Source organism: Carcharodon carcharias, chromosome 10 (assembly GCF_017639515.1).
Source record: "Carcharodon carcharias isolate sCarCar2 chromosome 10, sCarCar2.pri, whole genome shotgun sequence".
Classification (NCBI taxonomy): Eukaryota; Metazoa; Chordata; class Chondrichthyes; order Lamniformes; family Lamnidae; genus Carcharodon; species Carcharodon carcharias.
In genome coordinates, this window is record NC_054476.1 from 83,805,828 (window position 1) to 83,827,071 (window position 21,244).

The window sequence follows — 21,244 nt, forward strand, 5'->3', positions numbered from 1 at the left end:
AAATGGGTCTCTGCTCAACTAAGATATTTGCAGAGATTCATTCTCTCTTTCTTTATAGGTGTTAATTAGTTTGTCTCTCAAGGTGATTTCTCAAAGCTTTCCTTCCTCTAGGTTTAGCAGTTTTGTACGTTCTTGTTATAGGGATTACAGTTACATGGATTCTTGTCACTGTAGGAGGAGATTGTGGAGGGAGTACACTCGAAGACTGCCCTCAGAAGGATTATAACAATAGATGCTATTGGCAGAATAACATCTCCTTTCATCAGTAGAAGTTCTCCCTGCTCTTCCTTGTGTCAAAGGACCTCGCCTGCTGCAACAGGTACATTGAGTGGGGTTGGGGTGGGGGGAAGTCACGATTTGAAAATGTATGTTCTTAAAAGAATAAACAGTTCTGATGGAATGACGTTGGGAGAGGTCTGAGATCTGACCACTTACTCAAGCACTTTTGGATGAGAGTTTTCACCTATGAAGAGAGGCTAACTTAATTAGGCTTATATTCCCTGGAGTTTAAGATGAGAGGTGATCTCATTGAAGCATACAAGATCCTGAAGGAGCTTGACAGGGTAGATAGGAATCTAGAACACAGGGATACAGTCTCAGGATAAGGGTCTGATAGTTTAGCACTGAGATGAAGAGAAATGTTTTCACTCAGTGTTGTGAACCTTTGGAATTCTGGACTCCAGAGGGTTAGAGAATCATAGAATCGTAGAATGGTTAAACACAGTAGGAAGCTGTTTGACCCATCGTCTGTCCTGGCTCCCTGAAGGAGTAATTCACCTAGTGCCAGTCCCCCACCTTCTCCCTAGACATTCTTCCTTTTAATTCCTTCTTGAATGCCTCATTTGAACCTGCTGCCACTACACTTTCAAGCAGTTCATTCCAGATCCTAACCATTCTGGATCTGAACCATTCCAGGTCCTAACCATTCCAGATCCTAACCAACCTAAACCAAAACATTTTTCCTTATGTTGCCATTGTTTTTTTTTGTCAGTCACTTTAACTCTGCCTTTTTTCAATCTTTCCACCAATGGCAACAAATTCTTGCTATCTACTCTGTCCAGACTCCTTATGATTCTGAATGCCTCCTATCAAATCTTATCTCAACCTTCTCTTCTCCAAAGAAAACAGTCCCAACCTCTCCAATTTATCTACGTAACTTGTGGATGTCCATCTTATTTCAGCTTCTCCCATTTTACTTGGGCTCGCCACAATGCTGGTTGATCACATCTTTATCTCCTCTTGTCACCCATTCCTCTTCCAACCCTGCTGCGCTTACTCTATCTCGCCACCACACCTTCCAATCTGGTCTTAGGCCTTCCTCCTTTCCTTCTCCCTGGCAGCCCCATATCCATCACTCCCCTCACCATATTTCCTCTCTCCGTAACGTGACCATACCATTTCAATCTCTCCTCGGCTACTTTCTTCGATGACCCCATAATCTTCACTCACCCATTGATGTGCTGGTTCCTGACTTTGTTCTTTTCCATCGTTCCACACATCAGCCTCGACATCGGCACCTTCTTAGTATCCAATGATTGATCCTCTCTTCTTGATGTTGCCTAGGGGTTTCTGCACGAATGAGGCTGCTTTCGGAACTGTGAATGCTCCATCATTGACTGTATTTAAGGCGAAGATGGGCAGATTTTTGGTGTCTCAAGGAACCAAAGGAAATGGGGAGTGGGCAGGAAAGTGGAGTTGAAGCAAATCAACCTTGATTGTATTGAATGGTGGATCTGGCTTGATGGACCATAGGGTTCAGTCCTGCTCCTACTTATCATCGTCTTCTGTTCCATATAGGGATGAGCAGAGTTACAGGAGAAAGTAGTTTAAAACATCCACAGGATGTTTGAATTTGGTAGCTGCTGTTTATTGAGATATTAGTGTGCTTGGCATTTGAACAAGTGAATGGCCTTTTGGCTACTGGTGTTGAAGGTGAGGAATATTCCAGTAACCAAGTGGGCTAGTAGTGAAAGCACAACCTTAAAAATAAAACAGAAAATATTGGAAATACTCCACAGGTCAGGCAGCATCTGTGGAGAGAGAAACAGTTAATGTTTCAGGTCAAATGTCCTTTCATCAGACTGAGAAAAGTTGGAATACAATCAGTTTAAAGCAAATGAGAGGAGTTGGGGTTGGGGAAAAGAACAAAAGGGAAGGTTGTGATCAAGTGGAAGACAAGACAGATCAAATGACAAAAGAGTTGGCAAAAAGAATGGTTACGAAACAAGTAAAGAAACAAAGGCATGTGTCTCATGGGTAAAAGCAGAACACTGCAGATGCTGGAAAATCTCAGCAGGTCTGGCAGCATCTGTGGAGAGAGAAACAGAGTTAACACTGAGTCCATGTAACTTCTTCAGAGCTAAAGAGAAATAGGAATGTGGTTGATTTTATACCATTTAAGAGGGGGTGGAGCAGGTGCAGCAAGATGGGTGGTCAGGGATAGGTGGGCGGTCAGGAGAGATTGACAAAGACGTCATGGACACAAAGCAAAGGGAGTGTTAATGGTAATGGTAAAGACTAAAGAAGGTGTTGATCATGGCATAAAGGTAAGATAGCAGAATGTGTTAATAGCCAGAACAAGGGTCAGTGCGCAGTAAAATCATGTGTCTCATGGGGTTGTGAATGAGAGGATAATGAACAGTTGCCACCTGAAAGCAAAGGAAAAAGAGTTCAACTAAAACCAGCAAAAAAAAAGAAACAAAATGGGGGCAGAGGTTACTTCATGAAATTGTTGGAACTCAGTGTTGAGTCTGGAAGGCTGTAAAGATGTTCCTGTTCCTCGATGTTATCATGAGCTTCATCTGTTGTCCGACCAGCTGAGCATTTCCAGCCTTTTCTGTTTTTATTTCTGATTTCCAGCATCCACGCTATTTTGCTATTTATTTATTTCTAACTTGTTTGTTCTTGGATGTGGGAGATGCTGAGAAGCCTGCATTCATTGCCCATCCCTAGATATCATGAAAAGGCATGGTGGTGAGCTGCAGTCCACTTGGAATTGTTACTTTTTCAATGGTGTTGTGTAGAATATCCCAGAATAATGGCCTCATGATGCTGAAAGCCATATCATGAAGGACTCTGAGCGGTTCTCAAGACACTTCGATGCTTCTCTGTCTTTTTGTCTGATCGAGGCACTAAGAGAATGGAGTGTTGTGAAAGTTAAGTGCCAAGGTGTAGCCTAAGGTAAAGAAATCCTCAGTCTGTCTCAGTGACTGGTAGTCAAAGTTTGCTTCATATGTTGCTTGGGCTGAAATGAGCCATTCAGCTAATTTGGGAGTGAAGAGAGCTGATTGGAGGGAGGGGGATTCCCATTGGTGCTAATGATTTTGAAACATGCGAAACCTCTTGCAGATACTGACACCACACCGGGAACCCCTGGCTTTTCGAAAGGCTGCCCAAAGTTGTAGAGATTGTGCTAGTTAGTGATCAGTTACAGAAATAATATGTTAATAAACCAATAAAATACCCTGGGGACACCACCGCTTTTGCCCGCCTCTCCCCTCCCCCACCAGCTCCCCCAGGATCCCATAGTGACACAGATTTTGTCATGAACACTTCATCACAGGAAATGGTTCATATTCACGGACTTGGGACATTCTGGAAGAATCGGCATTTTAAAAGACGCTGTCCCTTAAAGGGTTAATGCAAGACTCTGATTGCTATTCATAGAAAAAGCTCTCTTTTGCAAGAAAGGGTAACAAAGCAGTTGGAAAAAAAACTGTCAACCTCTTGACCCAATGAACTGTGTGCAAAATGGGGTCACTTGGGTTTTATGGCTCTGAAAAAGAAACCATGCCTGGAAAACTGTGTTTTATAAAGTGAGTTTCATTTTGCTTTTGAGAAGTGAAGGACCAACTGCTTGAGAAGGAAGACAGTAGGCCTTATTGCAGTCCACAGCCAGAAGTGAAAACAAGCTGCTTCTGAGTCGCCACATGCTTGGCTAGAGTACCTGAAAGTGGTCCTCAAGCCCATCTGAAAAGTAGTGCCAGAGTCATTGATTGTTTTGCGTATCAGTGCTGAGAGACAACTGTATAACCCAGATGCCATTTAAAGGACTGCACCATCCTTTGCTTTTGAACCATTGACTTTTAACCTTTGGCAGAATTCCTCTGTTTCAATTTTTATTTCATTGTTTTGTTTGACTGTGACTGTGTGCATGTGACTGTGACTGTGCGTGTGACTGTGTGCGCATGTGACTGCGAGCGCGTGTGCGTGTGTGTCTCTGTGTGTGGCTGTGTCTGTCTTAGGATATCTCAAAAGAGTAACTAGTATAATTTCATATTCCATACTGAATGTTGATAAGCTTTGCCTTTATATTAGACAAGACTGATTTTATAATGAACTAATCAGTTTGTTGTTTATTGAAAGAAGCCTGGTTAAAGTCTCTTATTTTCTGGGTAGTGCAGTAGTGCCAGTAGTGAAGGTTAACAATTGGCCATTTTGGTGATTAAATTAAACTTTTAAACTAATGGTATGACCTGTGGAGCAGTGGAGCTAGATCAACTGTGCACTCCGCCCATCTCAGTTGTAACATTTTGAATATGTTCCGATATTAGGAGGTGCATCTTCTCTGTCTCGTGTGTGCAATTTTTAACTGACATTTCAGAACTTGCCATGACTGTAGTCATAGCTCACATTGGTGTGATCCTTCAGATTTGTCATTCTTTATGTTTCAAATACTCCCTGAAAAATTCTCTCAAAACACAGTGTGAAGCAGGATATCAGCAGGTTCTGCATACAGTGTCTCAGAAACTTCAGGCCCCCATTAATCGATGGGCTTGGGCATGATGAAGCTGTAAATTAACTGCAAGACTGAAAATCTGCTGAGACCTACACAGCTGAATGGATTCTTTCCCTTAAACCACTACCTCAGCATCAAATTTAAATTCTCTCCTTTTGCTTTGCAGTTTCTGTGTAGAATTCATTCAGTGTTTCAGTTTGTTGTTCCAAGTGACCCTGTAGATTCAATTGGGTAATTAAACGGTTCCCTTTAGGAGCAGGAATTAGTTAGGGTGCATCCCACTGTTCAGTCAGCTTTGTGGGCAGCAGTATTGTCAATGTTTCAGATTGGTCTGATTAACCAACGCCACAATAACAGATTATCAGGTCGTTATTACGCTGTTTTTGTGGGACCTCGCTATGCACAAGTTTACTGCACATTTCCTATATTACAACCGATGAAGTACTTTTCAAAATGTAGCCTCTATTCTAAAGTGCTTTAGGTCATCAGGTGCTATATAAAATCGAGTTTTTTTTCCCTCACAATTCTGGTTAGTTCTGAGTTGGTTCAAATGGTCCATCCTATCTTTTTGTAATTATTCAGAGCTGACTAACTAGACTGAACATTTAAGAGCACACTAGCTACCCTTCTGCTGATGTCTATGTTCCAAGATTGATTTAGCCGGAAACTGTTCAATTTTGGGATGTACCATAGCGCTCCATCACTCTCGATTCTCAATGTGGCCTTGAGACCAGTGTCACATATCTGGAGCACATGAGGCTTCTGCTTTTCTTGCCAGCTAGTGATGCTATCTCCTCAGCATTGATAGGCCAGAGGCTTAGAGGAGTGCAATCTCCTCCTAGTCACCTTTGTTTGGATTTGTAAAACATTTTTGTAAATCCCTAGGTGACTGTGTCAATGCTGAGCTCTCTCTATAGTTCAGGGCAAATTATGTGAGTTAAGGAATGGGTTTCAGGCTAAAAAAGCCAGTTTATTTTTTGGAACCTGGGCAGCGCTGGTGAAGCCCAACATTTATTTCTCAGCATGAGTTGCTCTTGAGATGGAGGTGTTGCCATCTTGAATGACTGGAGCCCATGTGGTGAAGGGGCAGGCAGAATCCAAGTGGGAAGCATAGATGACAGGCTGTCTCTTCAGAAGCTTCTGAACCCCTTCATAAGTCCTACTGAACAAACCCATACAACATGGTGGCAACTCATGCATGTATAATATGTAGAGGCTCTTCTTTATTAAATGTGCTTATGTTAAATAGCAGGCATTATATTGAGACATGTTGACTGCATGGCTATAAGGGACCTGCTGCTGAAGGGACAGATTTCTGACACTTTTTGTTCATTTTCCTATTCACTGCACCTTCTGTGTCTAGTGTGAAAATTCCTCAATTACCAATAGTATCTCCTTGTGGCATTTGTAGTACAGGGTATTTGGCATAGTAAGGGTTAATGTGGGACTGGAGAACAGCACTACCTACAGTGTGATGTAGAGAGACACATGGCAGTAGACAGGAGATGGAGTTGTATAAAGAGGGTCAAGGAGAAGTCAGCGTGAAGTTAGCTCCTAGTTTGGGCGACACTTTTTACATATGTTAATCGTCATGTGTTACCAATGAACTTGATTGTTTGACCTTACAAGCCTCTGAACCCCTTCATAAGTCCTACTGAACAAACTCATACAACATGGTGGCAACGCATGAATGAACCCAGGAATGAAGAAGCTGGCAAAGGACCTGGGGTCTGATAAACTAAAGGAACAACATTGTGACCCGACTGGAGTGCGCCTGGACTAAAGACACGGCTGCAGATTGCCTAAAATGGTAGCAAAGCAGAAGGAAAGTCCACTGTGCAGCTAAAGAACTGATGTGGAGGCCCATTGATTGCAGATTCAAAGGACACAGCAAGGAAGAGCAAAAATTCAGTTCCATGGTTGGACTGGCCTTTAAAAGCCTTCAGGCTATTAATCAGTGCAAGCAGTCCGTTTCGTTAATTCTGTGGTCTGCCAGGGTAGGCATCATACCACGCAGCAGCTGAGCTTCATAAAAAAAAACTTTTACAAACTCAGCCAAAGCTGGAACCACCTTTTAAATACTCTAAAATACTCCAAAAATATTCTAAAGGGGCTCAAATCTTTGACTTAAAAATTCACTGCAAAAAAATCAAACCCTTGGAGGTTGGGTCTGCTAAAACCTGACAAACGTGGGAAGGAGGATTGAAAAAACAGGAACTGCAGTGCCATCCTTAAAGGTGAAACAGCATTCAAAGCTGTACTCGCCTGAGCTGAAAAGCAGCCATGGGTAATATACCAACCCTATCAGATCAATTTGGACTGACACAAAGGCCGGACCAGAATTGGTGACTTTGGCGAAAAAAATTTTCAGGATAGCTTCTGGATTAGATAAGAAGATAAAGGCTGAACAAGTGAATACACTACTGTGCTCAGGCCTGACAGCCATTAACGTGGTGTTGAAGAAGAAGATCAGTCACAATCTCACTGGATGGCAGGATGGGCTTGAAGGGCTGAATGACTTATTCCTGCTCCTATTTCTTATGCTCCTGTTGCAGGGCAAGGAATAAATGAATCTTCATATAAGGTTGAAGATGTTCTGAAATCCTTCGAGACCTACTTTAATTAAAGAAGTAATAACATTTTAGACCCAGCAAAGTTTGAAAAGTGAGTCCAACAGCCTGGAGATCCCGTTGACTCTTTTATAAATGAATTATACAGATTGGCTGAAGGCTCTGACTATAGTGCCCTTAAATCAGAGCTCATACAAGACTGGATAGTAGTCAGAATGGCTGATGATGCCCTTTCAGACAAACTACAGGCAAAAGAAGACCTGACTCTAGAAAAGGCCATCCAAATAGCCAGGCAGTCTGAAACTCGCCAACAATACCAGTCTGTTTCATGTGGTGAGGTTAAGCCACGGCACAGAGCAACTCCCAACAGTCCAGTTCATAAAGCAACAAAAGGGCAGGGAGATTCCAGGCCAAGGAAGACAGTACCAAACAGACCAGACGTTGGTGGGAGACTGTCAGCACTTTGGAGCTAAAAGACCTCACAGGCGAGAGCAATGTCCAGCAATCTCTGTGCAGTGTTTCAACTGCAACAGGGTGGGACACTTTGTGCAAGTCTAAGACTCCGAGAGATGCAGAGGATCCCAAAACAATCCACAGAGTTGAGCTTCTTGGGTGAGATCAGGGATCCGGATTCTACATTTGGAATGCTGACAGCTCTGTAGACGATCACCTCACCAATTTCAAATTAGACTTGGGAAAGGAACAGTGGCTGAAAGGCCTCTGGCTACAAAAGACAGACATGCCACTCTATGGCCCTGGAGGAATCCTACTTCCAGTCATAGGCATGTTCCTCCAACCTGTCCGATATGGCGATAAGCAAATATTAGAAATTTTGTACGTCGTCTGAAACCAATCCTTTTCTCCCTCAAGCAGGGTGCCTGCATTGCCCTTAACCTCCTCAAATCAGTAGAAGACATCAACCTCTGTCATCACCTACACAGAACTGCAAGAGCCCAAGAGGTCCACCAGTGAAGAGATTCTCAACCGAGACTTCAGCTCTGAATTGTCTTCACTCTTTGCAGAGCCGGTTTGTCCAGCTCCCTTGCAGGCGGCAGAAGCTCCTCTTTGGTCAGACCAGCCAAACCATCAGATTAAGTGCCACCATACTTCGAGTGAAAGACACACATGAGAATGACCAGCAACAGAATGATGAGTCCCAGTGTCAGACTGCAACAGTTGCTGCCACACAAACGAGAAGCACCATGGCAATGAAACAGCGATTTCCACCAAAGTGCACAGCAGCAAGACTATGCTGGAGCAGGAGTGTGGTCACTATCAACTCACCAGAGCACACCTTCGGGAGGTACAAGGGCACAGGAAAGAACACAGTGTGGTGATGAAAGCCAAATTGCAGGCTGAGCTTATGGATGAGGAATGGAGATACACCATCAACTCTCAGAAAGACCATGGCGAGAAGGGACTATAAAGGAACGGAATGAACACTCCCTTCAGAAGCGATGGGACAGCCCCATGGTGTCTGAACAAAGCAGGTGGGTTGTTGAAAAGGAAAGGTTCAACTCCAAGGAGCGCATAAAGTGAAAAAGATGGAGACAACCAAGAGCCAGAAGCACGGAATACTGCAAGTTCAACTCCAACAAAGCTTTCCCAAGGCAACTGAGCCTAGCACTCCCCCTCCAAATGTGACCAGAATGAGATCTGGAAGAATTGTCAAGACCCCAGGCTGTCTGAATTTATAAAGTCAGAGACTTGAGGCGGGGAGAAGGGGGGAAAGATTGTACTGTAAATATGTTGGGTAAAGACTGAGGGAAGGTGTAATGTAAGGGTGTTCGGCACAGCCAGGGTTAATGTGGGACTGGAGAACATTATCACGCACAGTGTGATGTAGAAAAATACATGATACTAGACACTAGACAGTTGTATGGAAAAAGTCAAACAGAAGTCAGCTTTTAGTTTGGGTGACACTTTATACATGTGTAAATAGTTATGTGTTATCAATAAACACCACTGTTCAACCTTACAATCCTCTAAACCTCTTGGTAAGACCTACTGAAAAAATCTTTAAAACAGCTTTTGTTAGGGCCCCTTTCATCCCTCTTCATAAATCTAAGCTAATCATGAAAATAATTAAAGGGAATTTAAGATGGTGAGGGCATGGGGAATTAAACTAGGTGGCTTGTGGGGAAGAAGCTCAGTACATGCCAGATGGGCTGAATGACTCTTTTCTGCACTGTAAAATTGGCTGTTCAGGTTTTTAGTATATTGATTGCTCTCCACTTCCCTTATATTCCCAACAGCTGTGGCTGAGCTGTGCTAAAGTTTATAAGTAATACTATCTTTCTGCTATTTTAGTTAACTATTTATTTCACCATAAGCCTGAAGTGAGTATCAACATGACTGTTTCACCAGTGAGAAAGGGGTGACATGAGTTTATACAGTTCCCTGGAACTTATTCGGGCATCTATACATAGTGACATCTTTCACCAAGAGATCCAATGGTCTCATCCAGCTGTTGTCTACTTTCCTGGCCCATATCCGGTAACTGTGGGCAGCATTTTCCCGTCGGTGAGTAGGGGGTGTGGCCTGCCCACCGACGCGTGAAATGACGCACAGTGACGTTGGGTGGGCGTCCCTACATCACTGCACGTCATATCGATTTTCAGTTCGGCAGGCGCGCACTCGAGTTGGCTGCGCTCCCGCTGAACTGTCAGAGGCCTATTAAGGCCATTTAAAACCTAATTAACTCAATTTAATGAGCTGCCAGCCCAATCTTAAGGTTGGCGGGCAGATGAAGAGCCCAGGCAGCCTTCGCATTTTTCATGAAACCTCATTCACGGGCGGGATGAGGTTTCATGAAATGTTTTAAAATCTAATAAAAACTTATACATTTATTCTTTGACATGTCCCAGCTAATGTGATAGTGTCACATGAGGGGACGTGTTTTAAAAGTCTAAAATCCTTTATTTAAAACTTTAGCACTGAAACAAATCTAGCTGAGGCACCTCTGTGCCTTGGGGAGATCTCTGCACTTTTTGTGCACATGCGTGAAAGAGCGCAGGGAACAACTCAAGGAATCTCCTCCGCCTGCACAGGGAGCGCTCAGCGCTTCCGGTCGTGCGTTACGATGGGCGGGCCATAATTGGCCCACCCATGTAAAATGGCGCCGGAGCGCCGATCAGGTTCCTGCCTGCCCCCGCACAACCCCCCAACGGGGAAATTTCTGGCCCGTGAGTCCCTTAAAAAGTTGAGAACTTCCTCATCAACATGCTGTAAAACTTTCTGTTCAGCCAGCTGCTCTGACAGTTTTGTCCCACTTGTTGTCCTTTGGGTAAAGAAATTCTATGTAAATTTTTAACTTGAATCTATACCACAGGCTGTAAAGTTTCTCTATTTTCAGAACTACATCTCTCTTTCCTGCTGCTTTAGTTGTGTTGGCATCACAGACCAACATCCATATTCTACCAACATTTATATGGTTAGTACTTTCCCAATTGTATAAGTCCTCTTACCAGTAGGGAAATCATGCTCAGCCCCCTGAGATCTGTTGCAGATCTTTGTTCATTCCTATTTGAAGTTCGTGAATCTGAAGTGGACACAACTCTCCAGATGTAGCATCTAAAAGAAGTATATTTTTAGAAAAAACTTCCAAAGAATAACTTGATCTCAAAGGGGCTGGATGACAAAGGGGAGGAAGTTCTGCTTCAATTGTATAGAGCCTTGCTCAGGCCACAGCTCAAATACTGTGTTCCGTTCTGGGCACCAAACCTTAGGAAGGATGTTCTGGCCTTGGAAGGGTGTAGCATCAGAATGATATCCGATACTCTAAACAGGTTAAAGGACAGGTTACATAAATTTGGCTTGTAGTCCCTTGAGAATAGAAATTGAGTGGTGATTGATTGAGATGCTTAAAATGTTAAATTAGATTGATGGGGTTGATAGAAAGAAACCCTTTCCTCAGGGAATTAAGAAACAGGGACACTTTCTTAAATAGCCTTATCTTATTTTAAGAAGAAAATCAGAATGGACTTTCTCACACACAGCTCGTGGAAAATTGGTACTCTTCTAAAAGTCTGCAGTTGCTGGGTTAATAGGAGCTTCCAAGGCCGAGATTGACAGATTTTTGTTAAGGGTGCCAAATGATATGGAACAAAGGTAGGAAATAGAGGGTGGTGCAGATCAGTGATGATCTGATTTAGTGGCGTAGCAGGCTGAAAGGACTGAATGGCCTATTCCTCTTTCTACCTCAATGGCCACATACAACTTTTATATCCACCGGTTTGATTTTCCATTGCCATTCCTGACCCAACCACCATTGGTAGCCTGCCTGTTGTCTACTTTTGTTATGACCTGGGTATGCTGTGTTGAAGGTGATACTGACCTGTCTGTCCAAATTCTGTGAGCTCTCTCTCTCTCCTGTGCTGAAACCCTCGGGATGAACACCTGGGCCTGAATTTTTGTTCCTGGATGGAGAACACAGAGTCGAGAGAATTCCCGGCTCCAACCTGACTCCTGAAAAACTGTCCCGAATGGTGGGATTTTCATTCCACGAAGGTAGTTGTTAACAGGAATTGTGGCCGCCGACCCCAGAAACAGTTTGGAGGAAGCACAGGGGTTGCCGGGTGCGGAGGTGGACTGGGCAAAAGGCTGGCCTTGGTAATTCAGCACTTTGTCCCGACTGCAAAAAAAACCCAATAAAACAAAAAACAACTCTCTAGCCCTCACCCCCTCACATCCTTGCACCCTTTTAACACTCACTATGTCCCATCCATTCCAATCCATGCCACCTCATGCCTTCCATGCCAACCTATGTTCCTCCACCCACCTCCAAGACCCTTTTAAAGCCCATATACTAACTTAGGACTAACTCATGGCAACCCATGCCTCCCACCCACTACCCTTCTTACTCTATGACAACTCAGCCTGTACCAACCATAGGCAAGGTTCAGGATCCATGCTGAGAGGAAATAAAGTAAAATTCTAATTGCCTGTTGATGAATTCACTATTTTAGAAGAAACGCTCTCATTGATAAAAACCTATTCACTACATTTCAATCCAACCAGGTAGTTCCTTATAACAATAAACATTTGTATCAAAGCACCTGGAACTGTCAGTCAAACAGTGAACTGGCAGGCACCCCATTGTGATAATGATAGGTTGTGGAATCAGTCATGCAGCACTAATCCTATATTGATAACTCTCAGGCTTATGTCAACAGACAGAGTGAAATAACAAGGACTGATTTTTTTTAACACTTCAGGCACTTTTTTGATTCAGATATTTAAAGTGAAGGAGTTTTAAGTTTTTTGGCTTGACAATTCCAATGAATTTAACTACTTTTCACACACATTCATGTCTACTTCTAACAATCCCAAAGGGAAATTGTCTTCTCCCAAAGGGCATTTTACCCCTCCGAAAGGGCACCTCATCTCTCTTAAAGGTGTCCCAGGACCATATCCAAAGAGGTATCCTATCTCTCCAAAAGCATACCCTAACTTTCCAAATAATTCCATTAACCTCAGATGCTCTCCTGATAGGTCCAAATTGCACAAGTCATGTAACCCTGCTGACAAAAGTTGGATCTGTGACATGTGCAGCTGCCTCCATGAACCATAGGTGTACAAAACACAACCTGCCTCTGTTCCTTCCCACACCCCCCACCCTCCCAAACCCCAGTGAAATAGTGGGGGCTGGGTTCAGGACTGGACTACTGGAATTAGGGCTCTGGTGCCATTTTAGGTAAGCCAGGGGTCCTCTCCTTCTGTACATTCAGGCCCTACTTCATGTTAGCTTTTCTGTTGCCAAATTCCTTCACTCCATATTTGCATGTACCTGCCAGTTTTGTTTGCTCTCAAGCTCAGGTACCTATACTTTCTATTTCTTCCAATGCTCACAACTACTGCCCCCTGCTTGATTGATCCATGCTGAGAGGCAATGATATAAAATCTGAGTGCCTACTGATGAATTCACTATTTGAGAAGAAATGTCCCCATTGATAAAAACCTATTCACTAAATTTCAATTCAGCCACTTAATCCCTTATAACAATAAGAATTTGCATTTGCACCCCAACTTCAAAGACCTTATAAACACCTGGAACTGTCAATCAAACAGTGAACTGGCAGGCATCCCACTGTGATATTGATAGGTTGTGGAATCAGTCATTCTCCCCAAACTGTTATCCAATGGGCCACCTTAATTGATAGTATTTTTCTAAAATTTTTATATTAAGTGTTGGCTTCCCCAGGGTCTAAGGGATGTAATGGCACTCAGTGTAATTAACGCAAGGGCTCTACCTCAAAACCCCATAGACTTATTAAACTTCTGGGAATTCTACTCCCTCAGTGCGTGGATGGTACATTGGGTTTACAACCCTCCAGGATTGACCTGGAGTGTCCACGATGCTGCTGTATGCAACCCTGGAGAAAAAAATATTTCTTAATGCCCTGATGATTTTTTAGTTATTTTCTTTGAACAGTTCTCTTTATCAGATATAAAAATGTTGAAAATGGGAAATAAAGGCTGTTTGGCTGACAGTCAAGCATCATCCAATTGGGTATTGAGTCCATTTGCTTTCTAATTGGTGTAGGAAGGCAGTACATCATAAGGAAGGATGCATTGGCCAACGAATGGCTGGAGCATGGGGCCAAGTTATGTGATGAAACCTCCAGGAATACATTTCATCATAGTTGGCAACCCTAGCTGTCTCAGATATAATCTGGTGTCTGTTTGAGTTTACAAATATGTCAATGACTGAGTATGTCTGCCAGTGAGTATGTGAGTAAAATCCCTTGCATAGAACTCAAAATGCTAGCATTTTTTTGTCTGGATGTTAATGTGATCATTCTGAAAATACAGTGGAATGAGTTGATGTGAGTTTGGGGGTTGACTGAAAAGTAGAATAACAGCATCAGGAACCCTTGAATCTTGTTTTTGTTCACTTGAGCAGTGAGGTTGGTGTCAGATAACATTTGTTGGGGGGTGAGGGGTGGTGCTGATGTTTTTCACTTTGCGACTGTGCCTCGCTGCCGATGGCCACTCTCAGCCCAACACCATTGCTTATCTGAATGTGGAGTTGCTGCCTGCTTGCTGGGTTTGTTCCATGACCCTGCAGGTAACACATTGTGGTGGTGTTTGATGGAGGGGAACACAAAATACAACACAAAATGAATCCCTCACCACCAGAAAGAAAGTCACTGCAAAGGTGAGAGAGTATCTTAGAGAGCAAGGTAAGCAGGTGGAGCTCGGCTCCCAGGCCTCAGACATGGCTGCTCCATAACTGGGTAAAGAAAGAAAAACAATTGGCTTTCTGTCACCTCATCTCCCTGGCCTGAGTTAATCATCTCTCTCCTTCCACACATCTGGTACCTTCCAATGATTCAGGAGTGTGATGGAATGCTCTCCACTTGCCTGGATGAGTGCAGCTCCTACAACACTTAAGAAGCTTGACACCATCCAGGGACAAAGCAGCCCACTTGATTGGCGCCATATCCGCAAACATTCACTCCCTCCACCACTGACAAACAGCAGCAGCAGTGAGTACCAGCAACAAGATGCACTTCAGGATTCACCAAGGCTTCTTAGACAGCACCTTCCAAACCCACGACCACCACCATCTAGAAGGACAAGGGCAGCAGATAGATGGGAAGACCACCACCTGGAAGTTCCCCTCCAAGCCACTCACCATCCTAACTTGGAAATATATCGCCTTTCTTTCACTGTCACTGGGTCAAAATCCTGGAAATCCCTCCCTAACAGCACTGTGGGTGTACCTACACTACATGGACTGCAGCTGTTCAAGAAGGCAGCTCACCACCACTTTCTCAAGGGCAACTAGAGATGGGCAATAAATGCTGGCCCAGCCAGCGACACCCACATCCCGTAAATGAATTTAAAAAAATGAATGGGCTTTACCTTGCACTGTGTGTGTGTGTGTGTGTGTGTGTGTGTGTGTGTGTGTGTGTGTGTGTGTGTGTGTGTGTGTGTGTGTGTGTGTGTGTGTGTGTGTGTGTGTGTGTGTGTGTGTGTGTGTGTCTATGTGTGTGTGTGTGTGTGTGTGTGTGTGTGTGTGTGTGTGTGTGTGTGTGTGTCTATGTCTGTGTGTGTGTGTGTGTGTGTGAGCGCGCTGTTACGTATTGTCTATGAACTCCCCTCTCTAGCCAATAACATTGGGTGGAATCTTCTGGTCCTGCCAGCAGCGGGGATTGTCAGGCAGGGGCATTTAATTTGGTGGGAGGCAAAATATCCACTTCCCCAGGGCAGGATAACCTGTTGGAATTTAGTTCTCCCAATTCCAAAGCTGGTTAAAGGTGGGTCGAGCTTCCCAGCGAACAGTATCGGGGAGCCTTTTGCGTGTGTTAGCATCTCGTGTGTGCTCAGTAAAAAGCCACCTGGCCAGAATTAAGTTCACCCTTCAAATTAAATGCCCCGTCAATGAGAATTTAGGAAGTTCAGTTTTATGACTGTATATGGGTGGGCATGCACCTCTTCCACAACTTTGAGGTTTATACATGTTGCATTCTCCTTCTTGGGGACCTCGCATAACTTCACTTGAGTGTCATTAGCAAACAGTGCGCCAACTGGACAAGGGAGGCAGGAAACAGGGAGGTAAGATGGAAGGCTGGAGCACAGGCTAGACAGGAGGGGTAGGTTTATTAGGGTAGAGTGGGGAGAGTGCCTGGGGAAGGGGATGGGGAATGTCTGGGGGGGCTAGGGGAGCGTCCTCGAGGCAGGGGCTGCCCTTGTGGGGGAGGATCTTTAGGATACAGGTGATGGGGGGAACAGTTATAAAGGGGGGAGTGGGATGTGGTAGGGCAGGTCCTGGGTGAGAGTCTGGTAGGTCAACATCTCATCAGGTGGGTCACAAAGGGGGACAATACAGATGGCTTGAATAACAGGAGGGGTCAGGGTCATGGTGGGTGAGCATGGTAACAGGTGTTGGCTCTGAGGGGAGGAAAGGCATATGGAGATAGATCGTGATAGGGTCCAGGGTAACGGAGAAGGTTCAAGGGTGACAGAAGGGAGAGGAATGATAATATTGGGTGGATCTATGATGGTGGGGGAAGTCGTTGGTGACAGGGGGCAGGGAGAAGGTGGTGGAGTGAGTTTGAAAGGTGATACGCACCATTTTTCCAAGCTGACCTTGACCACAGTCAGTCAGTGAGATCCCTCGAGGTGGGAGGAGGGTCTTCTCAGGTGGGTGGAATTTGAGGTCAGCACAAGTGGCTGACTAAAGGGACACTCTAATAATTATGAGGCAACTGGATGGCAAAGATTCTCACTTTTGTACTTCTGTCTGTGGTGAAGCCCCCATTGCAGCAGGCTTGTTCCCAACTAATGGGTCTCATAACATCGAGATCTCAGCAAGCTGTGGAGCTACTGTTCATTCTGTGCCTTTTGCTGCAGTCAGGTAGGGAGGAAGGGAGAGAGATAGATGCCTCCAAGGGGCATGGTTGGTGGATGGCAGCCAACTTGTGACTCCAAAACTCCATCCTCCTGGGTGTACGGCCATGGCTGACAAGGGACCACGCAGTTAGCCTTTCTAAGACAAGACAATGGTCCCTCTCTAAAGTTTTGAGGGTTGTGGAGACAAACGGAAAAGTGTCCATGTGAGGCTGCTTACACATGTACTCATCATCCTTGTCAAAGAGCAATGTCTCTATATACACATCCATGTATGAACAGAATGTCCTCCACCTGGAAGGGGTGGAATTGGGATGCTATGTCTAGACAGAAGCCAGGTGAAGGGCTTAGCACTTACCTGCTGGATTTTAAATGGAGGGAAATCTGTAAAGGACATGCTGACTTAATATATCACTCCAATTCGTTCACAGATCCACGGAGGCATCGACGATGCAGGCTGCGGGCAGCCCTGCCTTGGTAGTGACTCCCATCTGTTATGACGGAGCAGATGATGTATGCCAGGCAGACCAAATCCACAAGGGAAACTCGGTCACACTGTCAGAAATACAAATGCAATTTGTATTTATTATGAGAAGATGTGTGCCTGAATTCAGAAGTAAGGAGTCCACTAAGAACTTTAGAGATTTTAAAAATTAAATTAAAATATTTATTAACAAAATAAAAGATTACACACACAGACATAAGACTACTATTAATTAATACTATAACAAATCCTAAAATTCCGAATTAATCTGATTCCCAGTTACACAACTCCTTTAAGGCAACAGTCCAAATAGATTTTAGATTAAAAGAAAAGAAAGTTAACACAGTACCCACTTGACAGTGGAATTCAAAATGGCTTTATCCAACTTTCGTTACTGGACACAACAGACTCATGCACAAATGGCTGGTGGCTTCTTCAAGGCTGTTAGATCTTACATGGCCCCCAGCACATAGCCTTTCATTCTCCTTTATATATGTTTCTCTCTTTAATATGTAAATTTCATTTTTCCAAATGTCTTTGGGAACTGTACCTTTCCCATAATATAAAAACTTCCATGTTGCCAATATTGTCAGTAATCTTTGGGGAAAAATAAACATACTCCTTAGCCTTGCTTATCAGGCTAGTTGTAAACAGGCTAACATCCCTTTGAAATCAAAATAATCCTTTCATTTATTTAAAAATGCAAATTCCCTTCACACCTTACATGCTAAGACAGCATCCACATATACTCATTCGCATTTCAAGAACATTTCTACACCTAGCTTTGTTTGATCATTTCAAGCTTGCAGTCTACCTGACTCCAAATGTAATGAAATCACCCAGACAGAACCATCTATACTGACACCCATAAACCTAATTGACAACAAACCAGAAAAATGTTATGAAAGTTATTATGCTTTCATAACACATCCAGATAAGTAGAAGGAAGGCCTGTCACTGATTGGCATGGGACCAGGAGGAGCAAGGGTCTAAGCAGCAGGAGACAGCAGGGTCTCTATAAGATCAAGATGCTGGTGCACATGGCCCACTGTAACAGTGAGAATTGGCCTGACCGTGGGTGTATTGCTGACGGTGATCTTATCTAGAGATGAATGAAAGGCAATGCCGGAGGTGCCTTGTATGTCCCGAGGTTTGGTTGCTCACATCTGCCAGCTTCTCCGATGCGAGCGGTGGCCACAAGGATCTGAGAAATAATGCAGAGCTCCTGGCCTGCAATGAGTGAATGTGTGCCCAGGTGCCCTTAAAAATGGTGGCAGGGGCTTCGACTCCATGAGGTGACAGCGGGGCGGCTGGCTGATGCTTAATTAATGAGCTCAAAAGCAGAAGATTGCGTGTGTTGACCTGCTCCACTGCCCAGCAGGAATCACACCGATTTTCCTGTCCACCACCAGACTTTATCTCCGGAATGGAAAATTCTGCCCATTAAGTGAGATAATCCAGAAATATTATATTGAGTGTTTGAAATAGTGGTGACCGGATAAACATCTGCAACCTCTCACAAACTGGCAGTTCTGATCTTTCCTCAGACAACCAAAATGAACCAGATTAGCTGTTGGCATGGTAACGGGATCAGTCCAGTGTATGTTTTTTGTTTAAAAACAGACATTCAATTTGACTTTGTTTCAGTTCAGGAGATGGAGCTGTGAGCTTGAGTATTTGTTCAGCTGAGTTTGTCGATGGTGATGTTCTCTCATGCCTGGCTCCAGTCTACACACACTCCACAGCAGTGAGACTCTGCGGTGTCAGAAGGACGGGGAATGGGCCCTGTGCCCATTGCTTCATTGCAGTGGATAGTCTAGTCACACCCTTTGTGATGGTGCTCATTAGTGGGGCCGAGGCCAAGGCATGAGTTTCCAAGGGAAGTAACCAAGAATCTGCAGTGGGCCACATCTAAGATGTTCACAAGTATTGCCTTTAAACTCAAATGCTGTTAGATCTGAAAACGTGGATAGCATATGAGTTTGAATTTGGACAGCTCCCTTCAGGCTGAAGGAACACATCTAAGTATCTCACCATCACGACATGTAGCAGGAGATTCCAAAGGATATGTTTCCATTAGTAGGAGAGACTAGGACCCAAGGGCACAGCCTCAGAGTAAAGGGAAGACCTTTTAGAACAGAGTTGAGGAGAAACGTCTTTAGCCAGAGAATGGTGAATCTATGAAATTCATTGCCACAGAAGGCTGTGGAGGCCAGGTCATTGAGTGTATTTAAGACGGAGATAGATAGGTTCTTGATTGGTAAAGGGATCAAAGGTTACGGGGAGAAGGCGGGAGAATGGGGTTGAGAAACTTATCAGCCATGATTGAATGGCGGAGTATACTCGATGGGCCGAATGACCTAATTTCTGCTCCTATGTCTTATGGTCTTATGATATGTAAAGATTAGCCAAGAGAGAGCGGTAACTTAGCCAAGGGAGAGCGGTTGCATGGCAAAATGTTTGAAGGTCAGAGCTCCAAAGAATGGATGCTAGTGTCTGGAAGGGATGCTGGTATGAGGATGACGAGTAGTGATTGAGAATCTGGCACAGCTCAGGAGATAAAGCTGGAGGAAATTGCCAAGGTCAAGTGGAGTAGGATTTTAAATTGTAGGGATTGTGGATGAACCAGGAAGCATAGGAAATGGGAGCAGGAGTTGGCCGTTCAGCCTGTTGAGCCTGCCCCGCCATTCAAACAGGCTATGGCTGATCATCTACCTGTCAGGAAGATATAATTCTCATAATGTTATTGGAATTTATTGTTAAAAAGTGGTATCTGTGTCTTTGTGTATGAGACTTAATTGGATTAAATCAGCTAGTCTGAAGGCTTTGATGTAAACATGGGGGAAGTTTAGAATGTAAGGTGTAAAAGGACATTTGTATTTTTAAATAAACCAGACTAGATTGTTTTCAAAGGAGGGGTGAAATGTGTCACCTAGCCAGGTACAGTTAAAAAAGTGTGTTTATTTTTCTCAAAGATTACTGTAAATCTTAGTGCTATGAGAGACGTTTATGATCAGAAAGATAAAGTCCAAAGACATAGTGAAACAATGGGAATTTGCTTTTAAAGGGGAAAATATGTATAAAGGAGTGAAGGCTGTGTGTAAGGGTAGGCATCTTAAGATCTAACAAGTGTGAAAAGCCTTCAAGCATCTATGCCTCAAGCTGCTGTTTTCAAAGAACTGAAGTTAAGAAAACTCATTTTGAATTCCACTGGCTCAGGGTATGATGTTTCTTTGCCTGGGTCTTTTAAAATCTGTGTGTTTTACTGTTGCCTTAATTAAATTGTAACTGAGGGTTAATTTAACTGGGGGATTTAAAAGTTATTATAGTAATATGTAGTCATATGTATGTGCTTAAAATTATTTTTCTTTATAATAAATGTTTAATCTAGTTTTGTAAAAACCTATAAGAACTTGGTGGTTTTATTACTACTGAATTCAAGGCACCCATCTTGAAATTTATGTAAATTGCAAAATAAGCTGTGGTAGTTGTTACAAATTCCCTTTTGGGTTTGAACAACTTAGCATTTACCATCAGCTGTGCCATAACACTACCTCTTATGCCATTTTTCCCACTCTTCCCATCTCCCTTGATGTTATTAGTACCCAAAAAGCTATTGATTTCTGTCTTGAACACGTTCAGTGGTTGAGCAGTGAGATTTGGTAAGGGTGGTGGGTGGGGACTTAGCAGCAGAGTCCAAAGTGAACTATTGTTTATGATTGGTGGGGGAGAGGAGCATTTTTTAATTACTCTTTCTTGTGCATATTTACACCCACTGGTTACTTTGAAGAGATTTTTTAATAATAATTGAAACCAAAACTTGTAAGGGTTCCTGGTTGTGATGTGTAAGGCACCAGCACTTTACTGAAAGAGAGGCAGGAACCGGTGAGCTGCTGTAGACCCTGGCAGGAGGGCAAAGTCTCCAGCAGGAAAGTGGGGCAGATCTGCTCTGACTTTGAGGAAGGTCTGCCATGGGCTTGGGTTTTAAGAGGAAGAGGCATTTCTGTTGTGGCTTGGAGTGGGTAGCCCTTTTAAAGCCAACCAAATAAACTAAATTAACAAAATGAGAGATAAAATAAAATGCAGCCCCTAACT

At 43.7% G+C, this 21,244-nt stretch overlaps 1 protein-coding gene across 5 annotated transcripts in view; it reads left to right on the forward strand.

The window, feature by feature from the left end:
- Nucleotides 1-21,244, forward strand: part of LOC121282799 (tumor protein p53-inducible protein 11-like) — a 122,144-nt gene that overhangs the window by 33,688 nt on the left and 67,212 nt on the right. For 2 of the 5 annotated variants that reach the window (XM_041196610.1, XM_041196611.1), the window contains exon 2: nucleotides 17,097-17,281. The exons of the other annotated variants lie outside the window; for them this stretch is intronic. In XM_041196610.1, the coding sequence (XP_041052544.1) occupies nucleotides 17,097-17,281 (185 nt within the window). The remainder of the gene's footprint in view (nucleotides 1-17,096; nucleotides 17,282-21,244) is intronic. 5 annotated transcript variants of the gene reach the window in all.